Source organism: Prunus mume, linkage group LG2 (genome assembly GCF_029339155.1).
Source record: "Prunus mume cultivar Tortuosa linkage group LG2, ASM2933915v1, whole genome shotgun sequence".
Taxonomy (NCBI): domain Eukaryota; kingdom Viridiplantae; phylum Streptophyta; class Magnoliopsida; order Rosales; family Rosaceae; genus Prunus; species Prunus mume.
This window is the reverse complement of record NC_142699.1, coordinates 36,642,179-36,663,743: the sequence shown is the minus strand read 5'-3', so window position 1 is coordinate 36,663,743 and position 21,565 is coordinate 36,642,179. Positions and strand designations below refer to the sequence as shown.

The 21,565-nt window shown below is 39.9% G+C and overlaps 2 protein-coding genes across 6 annotated transcripts; both read right to left on the bottom strand.

Annotated features, from left to right (window-relative positions):
• Positions 1–290: 290 nt before the first annotated feature.
• LOC103322901 (LEC14B homolog) lies at positions 291–5,625 on the bottom strand. Of its 4 annotated transcripts, none has more exons than XM_008224854.3 (10): positions 5,372–5,625; positions 4,632–5,095; positions 4,392–4,511; positions 3,932–4,009; positions 3,228–3,401; positions 2,975–3,052; positions 2,522–2,697; positions 1,622–1,780; positions 1,066–1,126; positions 291–705 (listed from the first exon to the last, which is right to left on the bottom strand). In XM_008224854.3, exons 2-10 carry the CDS (start codon positions 5,019–5,021, stop codon positions 508–510), a joined length of 1,434 nt encoding a protein of 477 aa, XP_008223076.2. In that variant the 5' UTR covers positions 5,022–5,095; positions 5,372–5,625; the 3' UTR covers positions 291–507. The 4 variants fall into 4 exon arrangements, with proteins under 4 accessions (XP_008223076.2, XP_008223078.2, XP_008223075.2 ...); XM_008224856.2 differs by having other exon boundaries at positions 1,622–1,777; XM_008224853.3 differs by having other exon boundaries at positions 5,376–5,625.
• Positions 5,626–6,504: 879 nt separating this feature from the next.
• Positions 6,505–10,747, bottom strand: LOC103322903 (sugar transporter ERD6-like 16). Of its 2 annotated transcripts, XM_008224857.3 has the most exons (19): positions 10,453–10,747; positions 9,734–9,922; positions 9,514–9,576; positions 9,342–9,431; positions 9,188–9,247; positions 9,039–9,104; positions 8,855–8,920; positions 8,682–8,757; positions 8,497–8,561; positions 8,304–8,396; positions 8,127–8,207; positions 7,942–8,026; positions 7,802–7,845; positions 7,668–7,730; positions 7,515–7,574; positions 7,355–7,408; positions 7,194–7,253; positions 6,939–7,053; positions 6,505–6,829 (listed from the first exon to the last, which is right to left on the bottom strand). In XM_008224857.3, exons 1-19 carry the CDS (start codon positions 10,495–10,497, stop codon positions 6,696–6,698), a joined length of 1,509 nt encoding a protein of 502 aa, XP_008223079.2. In that variant the 5' UTR covers positions 10,498–10,747; the 3' UTR covers positions 6,505–6,695. The 2 variants fall into 2 exon arrangements, with proteins under 2 accessions (XP_008223079.2, XP_088901146.1); XM_089045020.1 differs by lacking the exon at positions 10,453–10,747 and having other exon boundaries at positions 9,342–9,394; positions 9,734–9,872.
• Positions 10,748–21,565: the final 10,818 nt, after the last annotated feature.

Sequence of the window (21,565 nt, the reverse complement as noted above, 5' to 3'; positions counted from 1 at the left end):
TGGGTGTGTTTCTAAAGTGCATTCCATATGGTTTTTTTATATATATATAATTTCAGCCCCTATTTTGGGTATATTAGTGAAGCTCCCAAAATTAATTGAGTACACCATACTACTAAACTATTTATAAAATACTAATTTACTCTAATATAAAAAGACCAAAAAGTATTTATTTCCAAGAAGAACAGACGCTTCAAAGCGAATGATGTTGACGACATTCAAAGCTAAACATTGGATTTTATTTTATGAATACATGAGTAAAATCCCTTGAAATCAAATAGGAGTGAGTCGCATGCTAAACATTATTTGATTTGAATATATCAATGCAACTTTACACACTATTTGTTTTTATTGTGAATAACAATAACATTACATATTTTACATTTGTGTACAGCCATTATAGTTTATAAGGCTGCGACCAATGAACTATAATTTTTCTGTACTTACTGACTGCAATTTTTTTTTTAAATGCAGTATAACATTACAAACTCTGAAAAACATGAACCATCCTCAATAGTTATAGTAGCCTCTCCTCCGGCGCGCTCTCGGCCTCACCAGGGTGGGTACTTGGTCATCCCCAGGAAATTCCCATCTGGCAATCGTCCCATCCCAAGAAGAGCTGACCAACATCGGATAGAGAGGATGCCAACTACAGTCTCTTACAGGTCCTTCGTGATGGTTGAGTCTCGCAACTTGAGCTCCGGTCACCTTCATAGAACAAACAAAATTACTAGAGATCCAATAATCTCAGGTTCCCAAGACAGAATTTTTCAAGAAGGGAACATGTTAGCCTATTACTGAGCTTTGTAGTAGTGACAAGCCAACAAGCTGAATTTAGGAGAAATTCTCATGGGAGTGTTATTTTATTAGAGACTGCCAGCCATGATTCTTGCTTTGCCACAAGGAACTCATCATACAAGCATTTACTTTTGTCTTCTTTTTATGGGTCGTACAGATGAATACGAAAAAAGATGATAGCTACCTCATCCCATTACATCAAATATTGAACAGGATGACATGAGAAAACATTGTGTTGATGATGTGAAACCTGAAAGATGAGTTACGTACCAGATCATATATATAGACACAATGATCACTAGATCCAGTGTAGATGTACTTTTGTCCAGTACTGCAATAAGTAGGATACGAAGTTAGAAACATACTCCTAAACAACTGTCAACACAGCCAACTGATTATATAACAGATGAAACGGATTCCCTAGAACCAGAAAAGCAGCCAGTAAGATTGTAGGCTGAATCAATGCCAGATGTTTTACTTGACCAACTTCCCTAGATTCATGATCATAATCTGATAAATGAACTTGGTGTTGAACTTTGAAATAAAGCATAATAAAAAAACCAAGACCAGGGTTAACTATGAAAGCAGGTAATGGAACATACACCTACTCCAGCAGTTCATAAGTCATTTGAACTCATAACTCAGTCAATACATCATGAACAGTAAAGCCTAGTCCATTCAATCTTGGACTTGCCACAAGGTTTTTTTCACTTTATTATTATTACTTTTTTGAACTGACCAGATTCAAGCCAATATCACTATCTGCAACTTTGGATTCACACATCTTTGAAGCCAAATTTAAAATTAATACAGAAATGAGAATTACCTATATGCTGGAGAAAAGTAACAGCGAATTAAAGTACGCAGGACTCCATGGCCTCTATATGTAGCCAATGACTGATCATTTGGATGTTTCAAAGTTTTTGCATGAGCTGGGTACTCCATCCATCTGTAATCCCAGTCATGATCTCTAAGCCTTGGGCTGCTGGTTGGAAAATTGAAAATCAGTGGCCACAAAAGTAAATCCATACACTAATATTTAACCATGGAGGGTCTAGACTTTAGTCATTGACCCAGTATCTCAGTATCTTAATAATAAACCGATTTCACAAGAGTGTTTATTCCGCACGCAGACAGGCACAAACAAAGGAGATACATGAACTGCATGTTTTAATATGGTAAAGACACAATAGTGACATTAAGACAAAGTGGTTCAACAAAGATCAGAGACATATTCCATGCTAAATAATAGGAGCTGCTGTATTCGAATTTCACAAAGATGGTCCTCTTTTCACCACGCTTTAATATGACCAAACAATCTGATAAAGAGGCTCGATAAATTCCACCATGCTCTAATCATAGTAACTATTCGCAAATGATCTACCTTTCCACTTCTAATTGTTCCCCAACCTTTTACCATCCCTTCTACAGACAGAAAATATCATGATATAAAGTTCTATTAAGCTGTCAGCACTCAATATGTATGTTACCATATCATCTTCTTTATATTATTGACATAAAACAATTAATAGCATCATAGGTTAACCTATCAAAGAAAGACTGCCAAAACCATGTCAAAAATCAGATATTAATATGAGAATATAACAAAATTGGGTCAACTTATCCCATGCTGTTGACAGCAATAAATATTATATTTTTATAGCACTGAACAGAAATCCAATAAGTTAACACGAGCAGAAAAGGGAAACAAGTAACACAGACTTACTACATGGCTCTAGAGGACATCTTTCTTATATCCCAGAGTTTGGTAGTCTGGTCCTTCCCATTTGATATGAAGTAACGCCCATCTCCCCTACTATCAAGAAATGTAACACCTTCAAGATGTCCCATCAGGACCCCAGCTGCTTGTCCTTTTGTGATTAAGCAGCGTCTATCCCAAACCTGTACAAGAAAATAAATAGGACTATAATTAATGGGGACTCATAGCTCCAATGGTGAAGTATCCTCCTTCCCCAGGCCTTAGGCCTCCTTAATCAGAAAATAAAAGGACAAAGGTTCCTTCACTGAAAAATCTTTAATAACAATGTTTAAGATTGACATTTCAGTGACAACAAAAAGCAAATGCCAAAATAAAAGAAAATTAAAAACAAGTACCAAACAATGTAGAGATCATGATTTCTACATCTTATACCATATAAAGACCATGGATGAACCCTACCTTACAGAGATTATCGTCACCGCCAGAATATATGAGATGTCCAGTCTCATCCGCAAAGCACACAGTGTTTACATCAGACTGCAACAAAAGTTAAATAAAATAATCAACTGATGCCTGTAAGTTCCATCCAGATAGTCTCTGGAGAAAGGAGCTAGAATGGGCAACTATGTGCCTTTAAAAGTAGACAGCAAACTTCTTAGAAACCACCATTAAGGAGTAATTTGATTATATTCGATTTTTTCAGAGCCTTTACCGCGTGTGCTGGTATTCGGAGGTTAACTTTATTTGCTTGGAGATCATAAACATATATTGAAGCATCACTACTTGCAGCTACAAGCTCTCGCCCATCAGTTGAAAATCTAACTGAGAAAATTCCAAATTCATCCTCATCACCATCAACAGAAAAATCCAGACCTTCATGAATTTCCTGAACAGAAAAGGTAATCCTTAAATGTAAGAAAGAATAAATATGAACAAGAAAGTGATTCTATGAAGCGCACCATCATAACTGAAAATCACCTGATTATTAAAATTGAATAAGTAATTATCCAAAAAAATAAAATGTACACTTCAAAAAGTAAAAACACAGGTTATAATGAGATAAGCATTATAGTGGGGAGTTGTAACATCTTGCAAAATCACCAATATGCCAACAGATTATCCAGGAAAAACAATAATTTTGAAATGAAGTCAACAAAACATCCCTAGGTAACCTCAGATAGCATAGCTAGGAAGTAATATCTACCAGCTTTCATGATCTGGTAACATTAATAAACATTCCTACTTTACAAGATGATAACAACGATTCAAACAACACATATGCTGAAAAGTATCATAGTTTATAAAAAGGCACAGGAACGTTATGGATCACACCAGATCTGTAAACAAACCAATTAAACTAGTATCTACAAGATATTCTGTATTAAATTCAAAGCTAGTAGCACTAGTGTCACGTACCGTAACATTTGCAAGTGACTCTGTCATAGAAGATCCAACATTGACAATATTGACAATAGGTGTCATGCTAGCATAAACCTGCAATTTTACATTCAAATTAATCGTGACTAATAATAGTTCTGGAATGATGATCATAATTGTCAGGAAAACGAAAACAAGCCAAATATTCAATAAATCTTGATGACATATCTTTATCATCCCAGACACATCTAAACCTATTCTATAGAGAGGAGAAAGAACTACATATACACAAGCTAAGGAATTTGCACGTAGTGTAACAAAATGTATAGAATAGTTTGCATGATGATTGAGAGCAGATATGGGTTGATCTTGCATTTGCTAATTAGAGAATTAAGCAACGAATCAAAGAGATTATTTTTCTATGAAGAAAACCTACAATTTAAAAGTCTTAGTTATATACAGAAGTTCCATTTGATTCAATAAAGCATCATTAACTCACAAGATAACGTTGATCTGGCGATAGAGATGTATCAGTAATTGTCCATCTCAAGCTTTTGGTTAGGATGTCCTTCTGAACTTTCCATCCCTTATCAACATTATATATTCTAATATGGCCTCCCTGTTTCATTAAAAGAAGAAAGTTTGGACTCTGTATCTGCATGAATGTATAATGGGGAAATTGATTTTTTTTTAAGCACAAGAATAAATAGTTATATCATTAAGCCCAAAACCCCAATACCTGAAATCCAGCAACAAAAAACAAACCATCATTTGAAAATTGAGAAACATAAGCAGGACTTGTTGACTCGTCCACCCCCCAAGGACCATTAATGGGCAGATACCGGCTCAAAACATGGCAACCGTCAGCAGACGAGAATCTCCCGCGTCCTGAATGATTACTTTCACGACCAACCAACATTTTCATTGTTGAAACCAGTAACCTCGACTTTCCAGGCATGTCCTGGCTCAAAAGCTGATGGGGTCTTGATCTATGCTTAGTGAGTTGAGCAATTTCATGATCAAAATCATTTGATACTTCATTGGGTCCTTTGCTTGAACCAGAACCTTCAACAGCATTTCCACTATCACAAGCGCTATTATCTTTTCCAAACCTCGTTCTGTAACTCATTTTGTAATTTTCCCCAATACCCACTACTCAATGGGACATCACATTAATGTAATTCAGTTCTAACAGTAGTGACCCTGCACATAATTAATGTATAATTCAGAGTTGGGACCAAAAAAAGCCCTAACTTTCAACGTGAAAAATCTTCCTATTCGCAGTTCTCGCACACACAAAAAGTCAAGCGCAGCTCAACTTAATCAAACAGCTTAACCAAGCTCAGTAAAACCCAATTCCAATTCCTCAGAAACCAAACAATACTCAAACAAAATATTCTAACTTTGAATTCCCATTTAACATTTGTCGGCAGAGGCAAACAAAACAAAGCGTTGAAAGATAATCAGAGAGCTACTTACTTACCTTGGTGAATCGAATTATGATCCCTAGAAATTGGGGGAGAGAGGAGGCGATGTGTGAATTGGAACTGAGCGAGATCGTTGATGAACCGAAATGAATAGGTTTTGGGTCGAAGGAGAGGTCGTTAAGGTGGAGCTATACGTGGCATGGTCATGGTGAAACAGATGATGGTCTATAGTCTTCCGACTCAGAGACCGTTGCTGACTCGTGGAGTCGTGGACCATCCAAAATGAAACAAATCGGAAAATGTTTTTTTTTTTTTTTTTTTTTTGTGTTTCCAACAAATATCAAATCCCGTGCAAGGCTATCTTGGTCAATAATATGTATAATAGCCGAATTTTCATCGTATACTTTATCGGATGACTAGCTCTTGGAAGAAAAGATAACATGAGTAGTTATATTTCATAAAAGTAGAACTTATTATTTGATTGGTTTTTAATCTTAATTTTTTTAATATAAAAAAATGTGAATTTACTATATCATCTTCATTTAATTAATAATTTTAATTCTTAATGTTTAAATTAACCAAGGGCATTTTTTGGTATTTTGAATGTTTCACCATTCTCTGCCTTTTGTTTTATATATATAGATACACATGCATATTTTATAGAAGTTTGTTTTTTCATGACCTTTCTTATTGAGAATGATGATAATAAACTCACACACATTACATGGATGCTAAAATTCGAACTCAAAATTTTGTCTAGAGAAACAATTACTCCAAACTACTATACTAGTAGGTTTTGCATTTTATACAAGTTAAGTACAAATGAGATACAGAGAATCCATTTCCGTTTTGCATTCTATATCGAGAAGAATGTTACCATTAATCAATGATTCATGTATGTGGGAGTATTATGATCCATTATACCATATCAAATTATCAATTGTATCGTGAGTCCTCTCCTTCAATATCAATTGCAAAGTTCTCTGAAAATGAGCGGTTGGGATCCATACTCATCAACGGTTGAGAATCAATCACGTACAATCATCCGTGTACTTGTGAATGATCTGAACTGTTATACCAACATCTTGGTTCCTCCTCCCACAGTTTTCCATCTAGGAGAATGTTACCGTCAATCATATTTATGTGCACCAACTGATTGATATCATACTTTGCCTAAAACTTGGAGAGTTTAAAACCAGGGCATAACTCGTTATTTATAGTTTGCATACAACCTTGCTTTCCACAGTTTTCTATCCAAAAACGAATACAAGCATTTCTTTTTCTATATCGCATTCTATATGTTGAGATATTTGTGTTGCATTTGTAACTTCTTGTATTTCTCTGACATAAAAAAAAACTCCTAAAAGGTTGTTAGTTCATATACTTTGTCTTCTGTCTGGATTGAGGCTTGCCTGAATTTCTTCTAGTGTTTTCCCTTTGGTTTCTGGGACTATCTTGGCCACAAATAGAATGGTCAACAAACAGACTGCAGAGTATAGGAAATAAGTTCCTGTAAAATAATTCAAATAAGTAAATTTGAATCAGACTTCAGCTGTGAAACAATACAAAACCAATTCTCAGTATCATGCAATGTGTTTGGTTCAAGAAGTTTTACTTACCTGGGGAACTCCATCTCATCAGAAAGTTGTAAGTATAGGAAACTATCCAAGCACCTGACCAGTTCACAAGCACCACCAAGCTCCCACCAACTCCCTTAATATCAATTGGGAAAATCTGCAAAGAGAAACCATATTACATACAGAAAATATATGTAATTTGATCCATAAAGTATTCTGCAGCTCTGCTGTCTATTTGGTTCAAGAGGCCTCAAATATGAATGGTTTTGAGGAAATGATAAGTTTTCCACAGTTTACCTCAGACATTATCACCCAAGGGCCTGCTCCCATCCCGATGGAGAAAAACGCAACGTAAATCTGATTTCACAGGGACAAATGTAACCCAAGAAAAATGAGAAGATGTTGTGAAGAAGTTTGATGATAATTTTGAAAGTTTGAAGGTGTAATGGTTAACTTACCAGGACACCAGACATGGCTATTATCGGTACCCAATCGAGCAGCAAACCTTGTCCCTGATTTACAAAAGATGTTGAATTACAAACTTAAGTTAAGACCATGATCAAACAGGGAAAAGACAGAAGATTTTTGTTATAGAATGTAGTTTTGGATTTTTGATACCTTGAGAGAGAAGGAAGTTCCTGCCAGCATACAGCCTACGAACATCCCAGCTGCTGAAACCTTCATGACATAAAAACAAACACCTATAATGAAAGGCTTACCCTATAAAAATGTCATTTTAGAAAAAGGTCAGGTTTCTAGATCAATGGCTACCATTACAAGAACTCTCCTTCCTGTCTTATCCATAAGCAATGCTCCTACTAGAGTTATTGGGACCTGTCAATGAATTTTACATGAGCTAAGTTTAGATGGACAAACTCAAACATGAACAGGAGAAAGTGATTTACCTGAAGACACGCATAAGCTATGGTTCCAATTTTGCTTGAAACTCCTGCAATTGGCATTACAGAAATAGAGTAAGTTTCACAGGAAAGACTTGCATCAAAAACCAAGTGAAATGTAGTATTAGGAAAGCCCGGATTATTACCAGCTGATTCGAATGTTTCGCTTGCATAGAATTGTACACCATTAATACCCGCAAATTGTTGAAATACCATTAGTCCAACCCCAATCTAAAACCATGACCATGTTCAGGAGATTTCAGTAAGAAAATAAGTTATTTGGTTAACATCATTCGAGAAAATATGAAATCATAAGATGAAAGTTGCTTACAATCACAGCACGGATGTTTCTGCTTTGAAATAAATCCAAAATTGAGGCTTTTGGAAGACTATTTAGAGTAGCAATAAATTCCTGTCAACAAATAGACAGGGTAACTTTGTTGGAAATCTTCATTTTCAATGTTAAAAAGGTGATTGGATTAATATTTTTCAGGTTGGCAGGAAGTACTTGAATTTCGGTCATTTCATCGGATATATCAGCATTATTTCCACGGAGTGTCTGCAGTGCAACTTCGAATTCTTTGTCACGGCCAACCTTTGCCTGAAAACAATGGTTTTAGCCTCACACATCTTTTTCTCCATTGTGGTGGGAACATGAAAAACAAAAGGTAAAAGAAAACTAATCTGATTTGAATTCTCACCAACCATCTAGGAGACTCGGGTACAAAGCATACACCCAAAAGCAAGATAAGGCAAGGTACAGTTGCTTCAGATTGAAACCAAACAATCAGTCCCTTCAAAATTTTCAGTTCCTTCCAAAGGAAACTCAGTCGAACCATGTTTTGTAATTAAGCATAGCAAGATACCCTATGGAATAAGAATTTACCTATTAGAGCTAGTGCTCTCCAGTTTATAATTGTTCCTACTATGAATGCAAATGATCCTCCAGTAACAATGAAAACCTGCAGAACAAGCATAGAAAAAGGAGTACAGTACAGTTATGTCTTAATGATCATATATTTTTCAAGCAGGTATGCACTCAATTCTAAATTCTCCTACCTGATTTAATGTTGCAAGCCCTCCGCGGAGATTCTTAGGCGCTATTTCTGCTATAAATACTGGGACCTGTTCATCCACTTTTTCTAATTTTGGTTAAAACTTGGATTTATCATCATCAAATAGATTAAACAGCCTTGCTCAGCTATTAAAAAGAAATGGCTTGAGATATATCATATATATATACCACATAAGAGAAAGCTGCAATTCCATATCCTGTGAGAAACCTTCCTGTGTCAAGTGACAGAGCTCCCTGCACAAGAGTCATAACAAATACCGTAATATGAACCTGTTCAATTACATTTAACAACTAAAAACTGTGCAAACAGCATATACCTGAGAGAAATAGATGGCTAGCCATGCTACAATGCAAATCACAGAGGACACTCTCATCGCCTGCTACCAATAAAATTTCAAGAAGCTTAGTGCAATGGACAAGCTTCAGTTTTTTCCTTTTTTCTTTTACACCAGAAAGTCACATTTACCATACCCCTTTTCGGCCGAGAAAATCTGCAATCTTACCACTTGTTATAGCACCCAGCACTGCACCAATTGATAGTATAGAGCCAAACATTGAGTACTGCCAGAACACTGAAAATTACTAATAATCCCTTTACTATTAAGGCATGTCTAAAACCATCAAAGAGAACAACAATGCAAACCTCCGCTAGAGAGAGATTGAGATCTTTCCTGATAGCAGATTGAGTTGGTGCTGAATATCCAACCTGCCAAAAGAAAAATTTTAAGCTAAACAACCAACTCTTTTTTCGGTTTTAGCCCCCCTAATCAGAAGAAAGCACAGAAAAGCCTATTCTTTATATAATCTACTCTCAGTATTTGTCTAAAAACACAATGTTCATAGAGAATTTCAAGAGAACTTACGCATATTCCGAATTGGAAAGAGCCACAAACAGCAACACCTGTGCTAAGCAAAACCATGCTAATGGATTCACTTTGAAATTCTTTCCCACTGCCATCATCTTCATGAGCAACAACTTTCCGCCGCCTAATGAAAGGCTGTTCCAACTCCTCTTGGTTACTACTAGTTTCTCCACGTTCAACATCTTTGCCCTGCTCCATTGCCAATATACGTCTCTCTCTCAGTACTCTTACAAAGTAATGTATGGTGCATAATAATCAATGCAGTAAGTATACATCAACTGCCACATCAAATGCGATCTGAAAATGTGATTCTTAGCATTTATCCTCCAAAATTTCAATTCAAACAATAAGTATGAAATCTTCCTGAGGTCTATTTTAATCAACAACACATATCATGAGAAGGTTATTTAGATTTCATGGCCTACATAAGATGTTTCTAGACTAAAACATGAATGGTTTCTAAAATCAAATTTAGATCCTTCATTTAACACACCATGACGCACATCTACTAATTATTAAAGTAATAATTTTTAACCCAAATAAAAAATGAGTTCTTCATCAAACATATGTTCACTTTCTTGTTTACTTTTTTCAATAATCCTTGTCTAGTTATTATTCGAACAAGTTAATGTTTGTAGCATAAACTTAACAGGAACTAAGGGGCAACAGAAAGAGAGATCAAACAAATTGTAAGCAGAGGTTGAAGAAATTAAGCAAACCTCCTTTCCCATTCTCTTTTTATGGTCAGACTCCTTCCCCATCATGAGCCCACACAATCCTCACAACCCTCAATGTGGGTTATGAACTTTTGATTGATTGATTGATAATGCTGGTTTTGAGTCCCTGTTCAAGTACAAGCGCTGAGTTCTGTTATTTGAGGTTGGGTATGACACAAAGTATCAATGTAAATTGACCTCCTTTGGATCAATGAAATTAAATTGAAAAAAATGTCTTTGCTTTGGTATTTATGTATAAGTAGGACACTAGTGTTTTTTGGAACTTTTGTGGGTTGTTGTTTTGATTTTGATTTTGGTTGATGTGATGGAGGTGAAGTAGAGATGTGTGTTTGTGTGTGCGCGCGCGCGCGTGTGTGTGAGAGAGAGAGAGAGAGAGAGAGAGAGAGAGAAGTGTATAATTAGTATGCGTGTGATATGATAAGTTGTTAGAGTTGAAGGGTGAAGAGGATGGAGAAACAGAGAGATTAGCGGAGGAGAATTCATTGTACTCAAGGAAAACATATTTGTTTTGGAACGAGACTCTAACAAGAAGTTGGTTGTGAATCTTGTGTGGGGGTGCATCGTGCATGGCTTCAAAGTACAGTGCTCATTAGATATGATTGTGCATTTAAGGCCTTATATATGCTTCTCAAAGGAAGTGGCAAAGGTGTTTTCTGACAGTGAAAAGCATTTCTTACTGTTAATAGTAATTATTATCCTTGGCAAACATGTCGTGTCTGTGTGAAAAATTTGTTTTTATTATGAAAGTTTATTATGAGAATAATTTGTCTTCAATTTTGATATGAAAGTGGGTGCAACTAATGATGATCTTTGTATAAACTTTTGGTGGAGGGTCATATTGAGAATCGAGAAGATACAATGACAACTTGGAAATACGATCATGATTTCAGCCACTTGAAGCACACAAAAAAGGAGTAAGAGTATCCTGAAATACTCAATATTTATAGGTAAATTTATTTAATGAATTAAGTGTTGTACTGTTTGTTCATAGCTTCATCAGGTGCACTCAAAGTTTCATAAACTATTGCCGGCCCATCTTTAAGTACCAATATTTGAGAGGTATAGTTGGTTATATGAATTTATATATAGTGGGAGTAGGGATGGTAGAAATCCCTTTCGGGTACCGGGCCCTAACATGAGGAGATTTTGAGGCAAAACAGAGATCAGGTACATGGATTCCCGAATTTAAAAAATACCCAACAAGTATGAAGCCGTGATGGTATTAGCATTCCCATCCCTAACCTGGCCCAATAGTTATATATTAATTTTTAAAAAGTCTTAATATATTTAAGATATGAAGGCACACCAGTACTCCTTGTGTTAAGATGAAATAATTAAAGCATTTAATACTGACCATTCAAATATAATAAAACAAAATATAAAAAGGTACCCTTTCTGTTTTTGGTCGATAAAACTAACTCTATTACTCAAAAATAGAGGGGCTTTGCTTGCGCCGTCCATCACCCACTCTCTCATATTTTTTTCTTCTGTCTCTCTTCTCTGCTTCTTTTCCACCTCTTCCTCTTCTTATGCTTGTGCTCTTATTATATATTCTTGAAGTCTTGTAGACCTTTAGTACTTGCACATAGGGAGGCTATGAGGCTTTAGGATATCGTCTCTGACGTGCTTCACCATAACATGCTTGCTTTTTTAATCTTAATTTATTTTACTTTTATTTACCTATTATTTGTGTTGAGGCCCAAAAAATCAAAGGCTAGGCCCAAATATATTTTCGGCCCAGTACAACACCAAGCGGAAAAATTCTTATTTAAGCAACATGTCATGCTACAAGCTTAAGTGGGCCCAAGCCACGCGAATGTCTTGGGCTTTGAGAGGTTGTGGTATGGATGGTTACTGAGCATTCACAAAGCCCATTAATGGGCCAAGAAGTGGAAGTTTTGGGCTGCTTGGGAGCACCAAAACTCTAGCCCATTTCTTATAAGCATGAGAGAGAAGGAGTGGCCCAATAGCTTAGGAAAATATCCAATGGCTTGCAAACACTTGGGGAAATCCCACATTAGCCCAAATATCCAGCACCTTGATCAAATAGGCTGTTTCCAGCATCTTGAGCAAACTCTCAGGCCCCTGAAACAAAATACCAATAGCCCAGCCCAGCATCGTGGAAAATATACAGCATCCCATATCGAAGTCAAACCATCAAAACTAAGCAAACTCATGTGTTGATCACCTTTTTGACTAGCACCCTTACTCATTCTTTCATCTTCAAGCTTTGGTGAGAAAACAAGAAGCAAAAGTGGGTGGCGCCTCACCCGCATGAAGGAGTCTAGTTGCCTGAGGACCTTGGAACTCCAAAAAGCTTCATGCCTACATGCTCAAGCTAGGAAAGTTTCACCAAATAAGATGGAATGGAAGAAAGTGAAGGAAAAGGGGAGAGGGTGACTTGATAAAATTGAGTCTTCCACTATAAAATGAGTAACTTCCTACCCAGCAAAACAACTCACCTTGGTTGCTGCAAGCCTCCCAGCAACCATGAGAACCAATCGAAGGCAAGCAACCCTCTGGAACCCTTCAATTTCATGCTTTGTTCTTCCATCTTCTTCCTCTCTCTCCCAAAACCCACATCCAGAGAGAGCAAGCATCCCCTCTGGAACCCTTCAATTTCATGCTTTGTTCTTCTATCTTCTTCCTCTATCTCCCAAAACCCACATCCAAAGAGAGCAAGCATCACCTCTCATCCCTGAAACACTTCAATTTCAAGCCATATTCCTCCATCTCTTCTCATTTTCTCTTCTGTCAACCAACCCAGGAGTCGACGAAGCTTTCGTTAAGCTGCTGGAAATCTGCTAAAGTCACCTATGCTTCTATCTTCTTCCTCTCTTTCCGATAAACACATCCAGAGAGAGCAAGCTTCACCTCTCATCCTTGGAACCATTCGATTTCAAGCCATGGTCTTCCATTGCTTCTTTTTTTCTCCTATGTCAAGCCATTACAGAGTCTGACCAAGCTTTTGTCAGGCTACCGGAAAATTGCTCATACCACCCACTTTTTCTCTCTCTCTCTCTCTCTCTCTCTCTCTCTCTCTCTCTCTCTTTTCAACGAACCCCTTGAATCCATTCCCCCTTGCCTTAAAAACTCTGTTTCTCATAGGAAATCGTAGCTCTTTCTCTCTCTCATGCTAGACTCATGAATGCTCAGCTGTCATGCCACAAGTTTCTCATGTCAAGCCAAGAATTTATCTGTAAGCGACTATTGGTTTCATTGGTGAAGAAGACCAAGTTGTTTCCTAAGGCTTAGCTACCCTTTCGAAACACTCTTGAAGTCTGATCCTTGAACTCAGACTCAAGGGGCAATTTCATACATTTAGCTTTTTATAGCAGTCCAGGGCCATCAGTAGCTGCATAAATGAAAAAGCCCCTACAATTTGTTTCTTTAGTTTTATCCATATATATAAAGCAAAGGGCAGAGAATAGTGAAACATTCAAAATACCAGAAAATACCCTTGATTAATTCAAACATTAAGAATTGAAATTATTAATTAAATGAGGATAATATGGTAAATTCATATTTTTTTTATTAAAAAATTAAAATTAAAAACAAAATCATATAATAGGTCCTAATTTTATGGAACATAACTACCCATGTTATCTTTTCATAATTCTGAAAATAAAAATAAATAAAAAAATAAAACCAATTGGCACATGTGCCAAGGGGCTAGTTTTACCTTAAAAAACTTTTCAATTTATTTTATACATTATTTATATTATAAATGATTTTACTTTTGATTTTTACAGAAGAGAAAAACTATAATTTTTGACTTTTGGTTAAACACCCAATCACTATTTTTTGTCATGCTTCACTATTCTTTTGTATAAGGTCCTTACTATCCTTTTTTTGTTAGACTTAATACCGTTTTATTGTCCTTAATTGCCAAAAGAGGAATGCTAGCAACCTTCTCTCTAACTTTCTCCTTTGGACCTTCACTCTTTTCTTCATTACATGTGTCACTTTCCTTACACTAAAAATAACGTCATTAATGCATCCCACAAGCTAATTTTCATTTTCCAAGTCTTATCCTTATTAAATGTATTGAATTTTTTTACAACTTTGTTACCATCTTATTAAAAAAATTAAATACGAAAAACTGCCATTTTTATTTTAAAAAGTTTTTATTTTTTATTTTCAAAGAGAATGGTTTTTTTTTTCACAACAAAAATTATGTGACTTCCATGATAACAAATTTATAGTCATTTGACGAAAAGATATGTTGTAGTTATTATTTTTCAGGTATTTAAATGTTAAGATAAGCACCCAAACAAAAAAATAACAGTAAAAGATAAAGAGTAATGCTACACTTACCACATTCATATCTCACATTTTCATACTACCTTATGTGGTAGATGAAGTGGACAATCACATCAATTAAAAAGTGTCAATAAATCATAAAAGATAAGAAAACTTTAAATTAATTTTAATTGATGTGTTGTCCACCTCATCTGCCACATAAGGTAGTATGAGAATGTGATATATAAATAGGTTTTTTAGGTTTTAGACATAAAAAAAATTTCACTTTTGGAAAAAGCTTTAAAGACAAAAAAACCACTCAACTTTCAAATAAAAGACATACAAATGTATTGGATTCCTTAGGAAATCTAAAAATAAATAAGGGCATTTTTGTCCATTTTTGCTTCTTTTAAAAATTTTCTCTCTCCTTTTGCTTTTTCCAAAGATAAATATCAATAATACCAATATCCATTGAAAATAAAAAATAAAATTTTAAAATTAGAGAGTGATAGAATATTTTATTAGCAACAACAGATTCATAGTCATTTTCACAATAGTTAATTAAAAAACGTTTTTTTACAAAACTAGTTGTTATACCCACCCACAAAAAAAAAAACTAGTTTATTAAGAACGTCTGTTTTCTCTAGAAAGAAATAATAATAATAAAAAACTAACCTTTAGAATAAAAAAGTGGTAAGAAAAGGTGACATTTTTTTTCCTCTAAACTAACCTTTTTTATTATTTGATTTTTTAACAAGGTGGGAAGAAAGTTCTAAAAAAAACTACCCTTGTAAAAAAGTCAATATATTTAATAAAAGTAAATTTGGAAGACAGAACCTAGCTTGTGTATTAATGACATTGTTTGAAGTGTAAAGAAAGTTACACATGTTAAAAGGAGAAGGGAGAAATTCCAAAGGAGAAGGTCGCTAGCATTTCCCTTGCCAAAATGGTGATGCTTTACTTTTGGAAGTCCTTCATACCAAGGTTAGAAGCAATTATCATATATTCTTGGCACTAAAGCCTTTGTAGCCTCCCTATGTGCAGCTACTGACGGTTTACAAGACTCCAAAATACGACCCCCAATGCACATTGTGGGAACCGAATTAAATCATACCCTAGGTCAAATAATTCCTTCCATTTGGGGATTATTTGACCTAATTGGGAATTACTCAACCTAATTGGGAGTTACTCAATTTAATTGGGAGTTACCCAATTAAATTGAGAATTACCTAATTAAGTTGGGAATTGATTTGATTCCTTCCCCAATTCCCAATTAAATGAGGAGTTACCTAATTAAATTAGGATTTGATCTGATACCTACCACGATTAGGGATTTGATTTACCATAATAAATCAAATCCCTAATTAATCAAATCAATTCCAAATAGGGGAGGAATAATTCCCTTCCATCTATGGAATTATTCCTCTGAAACCCTAATCTCGGAGACCATTATAAATACTTGGCTACGCACAAAGGTCAAGGTACGTCTAAATTCCTACTGAAACTCTGCAGAAATTATTTCTCACAAACCCTAGCCACCACTTTCTTTCTCTCTCTGACACAAGGCTCCGGCCACCACACACGGCTCCGGCCACCCGGTTTTCCTTGAAATACCCTACCTAACTTAGGCATCGGAGGGCCTTTGGCCAACACCCCCCGGGTGTGGTCCTTTTACCCCGATCTGTTTTGCAGGGAGAAGGAGAAGTGGAGAAGACGAAGGAATCTTAGACGAATATTCTAGTGGGACGAAATTTGCTCCCACAAATTGGTGCTTTCATTGAGAGCACGAGATATATTCAAAGCGTGCTCCAAATCCATCTTTCACACATTTTTTCAAACAACCATGGTTGATACAAGACGTTCGAAGAGTAACGCCACCACGATGGGCCCATCTCATGGTTTTGTGGTGGAAACCTCAATGCAACCGCATGGAATCATGGCTGCCAACACCTTGCAGCCGTTTTCTAGTGCTTTGCAGCCGCCTTCAACTGCTGGAATTGCAGAACAGCCGCCACATGACCCAGGACCTCCACAGCCTTGCGATCGCTTAGCGCCGACATCGGAGTTGCTCGCCTGTCTGCCGTTGGAGCACAGCAGCCACACCACTTAACTACGGACCACCTGCACACCCCACGGCTACTCGACATCGTCCCAGTCTTGGAGCAGATCCATTTGACATATGCACTGTACGCGTCTAATGGAGCCCTAGCCCACATGCCGTTGGGCCCAATGCACACCACTCTACTTGACCCGAGCAGTCAGGTGGACCTTAACTCGCGGGTTGATCAACTCACACAGAAGGTCGATGATCAAAACAACCTGATTGGCCAGCTACTCAGGCAGATCAACTTGAATCAAGGCCCCAACCTTGGACCCCATGACGAGGAGAGGAGAGCACACGAGCAGTTCGAGAGGTCCCGGCTAGTCGACAAGGGCAAACCGGCAGGAAGAGAGCGAGATCGTGCAGGCGAGACGCAGACAGTGCGAGCCGTACTCTGAGCCGTTCGAGGCTAGGACCCAGGACCAATGTGCTCGAGAGGCTAGGCCCACAATCCAATGTTCGTGCTCGCTTAGGTCCACAAGGAGCTCGAGTTCGTGAGCGGTCGCGGCGACAAGCTGTGGAGGGATCCTCCCAAACTCAACCTTCTCTCCTGCCCCATCGGCAGGGCAACCAAGGGGATCGACCCTTGGGAGCCGGAGAAGAAGTTAGCCAATCACGTTCGAGGCACCGAAGACGTCGACCTGAACGACCTTCCTTGCAAGCAGAGGATGACGATCAACGCTCACCAGCCCGCTCGAGGTCCGACATGCGGCGACAAGTTGTGGAGGGGTCCTCCCAAACTCAACCTTCTCTCCTGCTCCACCGGCAGGGCAACCAAGGGGATCGACCCTTGGGAGTTGGAGAAGAGATTAGCGACCACGCTCGAGGCACCGAAGACGTCGACCTGAACGACCTTCCTTGCGAGCAGAGGATGACGATCGACGCCCACCAGCCCGCTCGAGGACCAACACGCGGCGACAAGCTGCAGAGGAATCCTCACAAACTCAATCTCCTAATCGCCTCACGGGCAGAGCACCCAAGGATCGACCCTTGGGAACCGAGGAAGAAGTTAGCGGTCGCGCTCGAGGCACCGAAGACGTCGGCCCGAGACTCCAACCCTGCGAGCAGAGGATGTCGCAAAGCTAGTAAATGACCAACTCCGAGGTCTTCGACTCAAAGGAAGCGCGGAGGAGGCCCTATGCAAGGAAATTGATCGAGTTGACTGCTCGCCATTTACCGACGAGGTGGAACGAGCTCCGCCGCCGAGCGGTTTACGCGCCATCCATCACTCCATTCAAGGGGACTCGACCTAAAAGCCATTTGAGGCACTTCAAGAGCGCCATGATCCCGCAAAGCGCACGACGCCCTAATGTGCAAAGTGTTCGCGATGACTCTGCGAGGAGCACTCAGATTGGTTCCACACTCTACCGTCCGCGTCAATAGGCAACTTCAAGGAGTTCGCCATCATTTTCACAAAGGAGTACACCTCCTACAAGACGGTCGAAAGCATGCAGACCACCTGTTCAACTTGCGCAAGAAGCTAGACGAGTCTCTACGAGACTACCGAGACGGTTTAAGGTGAGAAGGCCAACATCATAGGATGCAACGACCAAGTTGCATCCTCGGCTTTCAAGAAGGGCTTGCCAACCGAGCACGAGCTATACCGGGAGCTGGCCATAACTCCAAGTCAAACCTTGGCAGCGTGTTCGCGACGGCAGAGCGCTACGCACTTTGGGACGATGATCGTATCGCCGCAAAGAAAGCTAGCAAGCAAGTTGACCACCCGACGAAGCAGGCAAGCCAAAAGAGCAACAAGTTCGAGCAAAAAGCCCGAGATAAGCGCATATCGCGGCCCCAAGAGGAAAGCTCGAAACAGGACATTCACGAATTCGCTATCCCAATCAACCAGATCCTAGCTCGGGTGAAGGACAAGCCGTGGGTGAGGAGACCACCACCCATGAAAGGAGACCCCTCTAAAAGAGACACCAGCAAATACTGCGCATTCCACGGGGAGCACGGTCATTACACCAACAAGCTGCAACGCTTGAAAAAGGCACCTTAAGGAGCTGGTCAGAGAGGGCCATTGCACAGAGTTCGTTGCAAAGAAGGCTATCCAGCAGATCGAGGATCGTGATGTAGCTGCCAAGGAACCTCCCCAAAAGGTCATTCGAATCAACATCATTCTAGCCGACTCCCAAGAGTCCGGGCTGACCACCAAGGAGCACAAGAGAAAGATCGCGCAGGCAACTTATGTCTCCCAAGTCACAACGGAGTACCAGCTGTTGGGGATACACCTATCATCGGCTTCCAGAAGAAGGACTTGATCGGGCTTGACCTGCCACATAATGACGCCCTAGTCATCTGCATCCAAATTGAACAAGCTGTGATCGAGCGAGTTCATGTAGATGAGGGCAGCGCAGCCAACATCCTGCAACTATCTGTTATCCAACAGATGGGGTTCGAGCCCAAGATTAGCAAACTTGCCAGATCGCTCACCGGCTTCAATGGGGCCACATCAATCACTATTGGAACGATCGACTTGGATGTCCACTCACCCCCAGTGGTCTGCTCACAGACCTTCATGGTCATCGACGAGGTTTCCCCCTACAACGGAATCTTGGGCCGACCGTGGATCAAGCAAGATCGAGGCCGTCACATCCGCTCTACATCGAAGATCCGATATCCCATCCTCGGGCGGGATCGGGCAGATCAACGATGATCAAGCCATGGCAAGGAGATGCACCGCCAAGGGCTCAAGAAGAGCAAGCAGTGCAGATTCACACCGAATGCAAGCCGCCAACGAGGCGAAGCGCTCTTAGCGACAAGCAAACCGAAAGGGAAGGAAGTTCTTTGCCTCACAATAGCGATTAAGGAACCAGGATCGAGACAAGGAATCCGCGAAGGCTCCTTGAAGAAGGTTAGAAGCGAGGAAGACGCGTTGAGTTAGTACCCCGATCCCGATCACCGAGAAGGAGGCGCAGATCGGCTTGCGCCGAATTCAACCAAGAAGGATCGAGATGAGGGAATCTGCCCGGAAGGCTCCCTTGAAGAAGGTTGGAAGCATGAGGAAGACGTTGAGTTAGTACCCCTCGATCCTCACCAGCCAGACAAGAAAGCGCGGATCGGCTCGCGCCTAAGCCCAGACGAGAAGATGGAGCTGACCATCTTCCTCCGAACAACAAAGACATGTTCGCGTGGTCACCATCGACATGCCTGGCATTGACCCAAATATCATCGCCATCGGCTCCATGTCAACCCGCTAGCAAGCCCGTAGTGCGAAGAGACGCAATTTTGCTCCCGAGCGGTCGCGATCATTGAAGCCGAGATCGACAAGCTCCTAGCCGGTTTCATTGAAGAGGTCTCCTACTCGGAATGGTGGCTAACGTTGTTCTGGTGGCAAAACAAGAAAAGGGAAAATGGAGAGTATGCGTTGATTACACCGACCTCCTAAAGACAACTTCCCACTGCCGAGAATCGACCACTCGTGGATTCAACTTCCGACAACCAGTGCTCACTTCATGGATGCTTACTCGGCTATAATCAAATTATGATGTACGATGATGACAAGCGAAGACCTCTTTCATCATCGAAAGAGGGACCTCTGCTACAAGGTCATGCCCTTTAGGTGAAGAACGCCGGAGCAACCTACCAAAGGCTCGTGAATAAAATTTTCAAGGAGCAGATCGGCAGAACCATGGAGGTGTACGTGGGACGATATGCTTGGTTAAAGCCCCCGGGCAGACCACCTCAAAACCTCACCGAGGCGTTGACCTACTCGCTAATATCGCATGAAGTGAATCCAAGTAAATGCACGTTCGGTGTATCGTCTCCGGTTCCAAGGGTACTTGGTGACGCAACGAGGTATCGAGGCACACCCGCGCCAAATCAAAGCCATTCTCGAGATGAAGTCGCCTTCCACAGTGAAGGAGATACAAAGCCTGACGGGCAGAGCAGCGGCCCTTAACAGATTCCTCTCAAAGTCTACCGACAAGTGCAGACCATTCTTCAAAGCTTTGAAGAAATGACAAAAAGACAAATGGGACGAAGAGTGCGAAGTACCTTTCCAGAATCTAAAGACCTACCTTACTTCACCTCCCTTGCTCTCAAAGCCAGTTCCTGGTGAAGACTTGTTCGTGTACCTGGCAAGTGTCCAACTCGGCCGTCAGCTCAGCTCTCATTCGAGAAGAACTTGGGGCCCAACATCCGATATTCTACACGTCAAAAGCTCTCCTCGATGCAGAGACTCGTTGCGAAATTGGAGAAGCTCATTTTGGCCCTTGTGGTTTCTGCGAGAAAGCTGCGACCTTATTACCAAGCTCACCGAGTCATCGTCATGACCGACTTTCCTTTGAGATCAATCCTCCACAGCCCTGATACTTCTGACTCATGAAGTGGGCTATAGAGCTAAGCCAATACGACCTCCTCTCGCCGAAGACTGCAATAAAAGCTCAAGCCTTAGCAGACTTTGTTGCGAATTCACACCATCACCGAAGAAGAGAAGTCGACAAAAAGAAGGAAAGTTCAAGAGAGATAAGACCTCTCGAACGACCAACCCGAGACATGTGGCGATTGCGCGTAGACGGGCGTCGAACGAAAGGAGCCTGGAGCGGCGTCGTCATCATCACCCAGATGGAACCCTGTTAGAGCAAGCTATCACGCTTGGCTTCCGGCTTCAAACAACGAGGCAGAGTACGGCGTTGCTCGCGGCTTGCGCTTGGCAAAGGAGCTATCAATCAAAAGCTGGCCATCTACTCGATTCCCGGTGATCACAAGTCAAGCCTCGGGAGAATACATGGCGAAGCACCCAAGCAT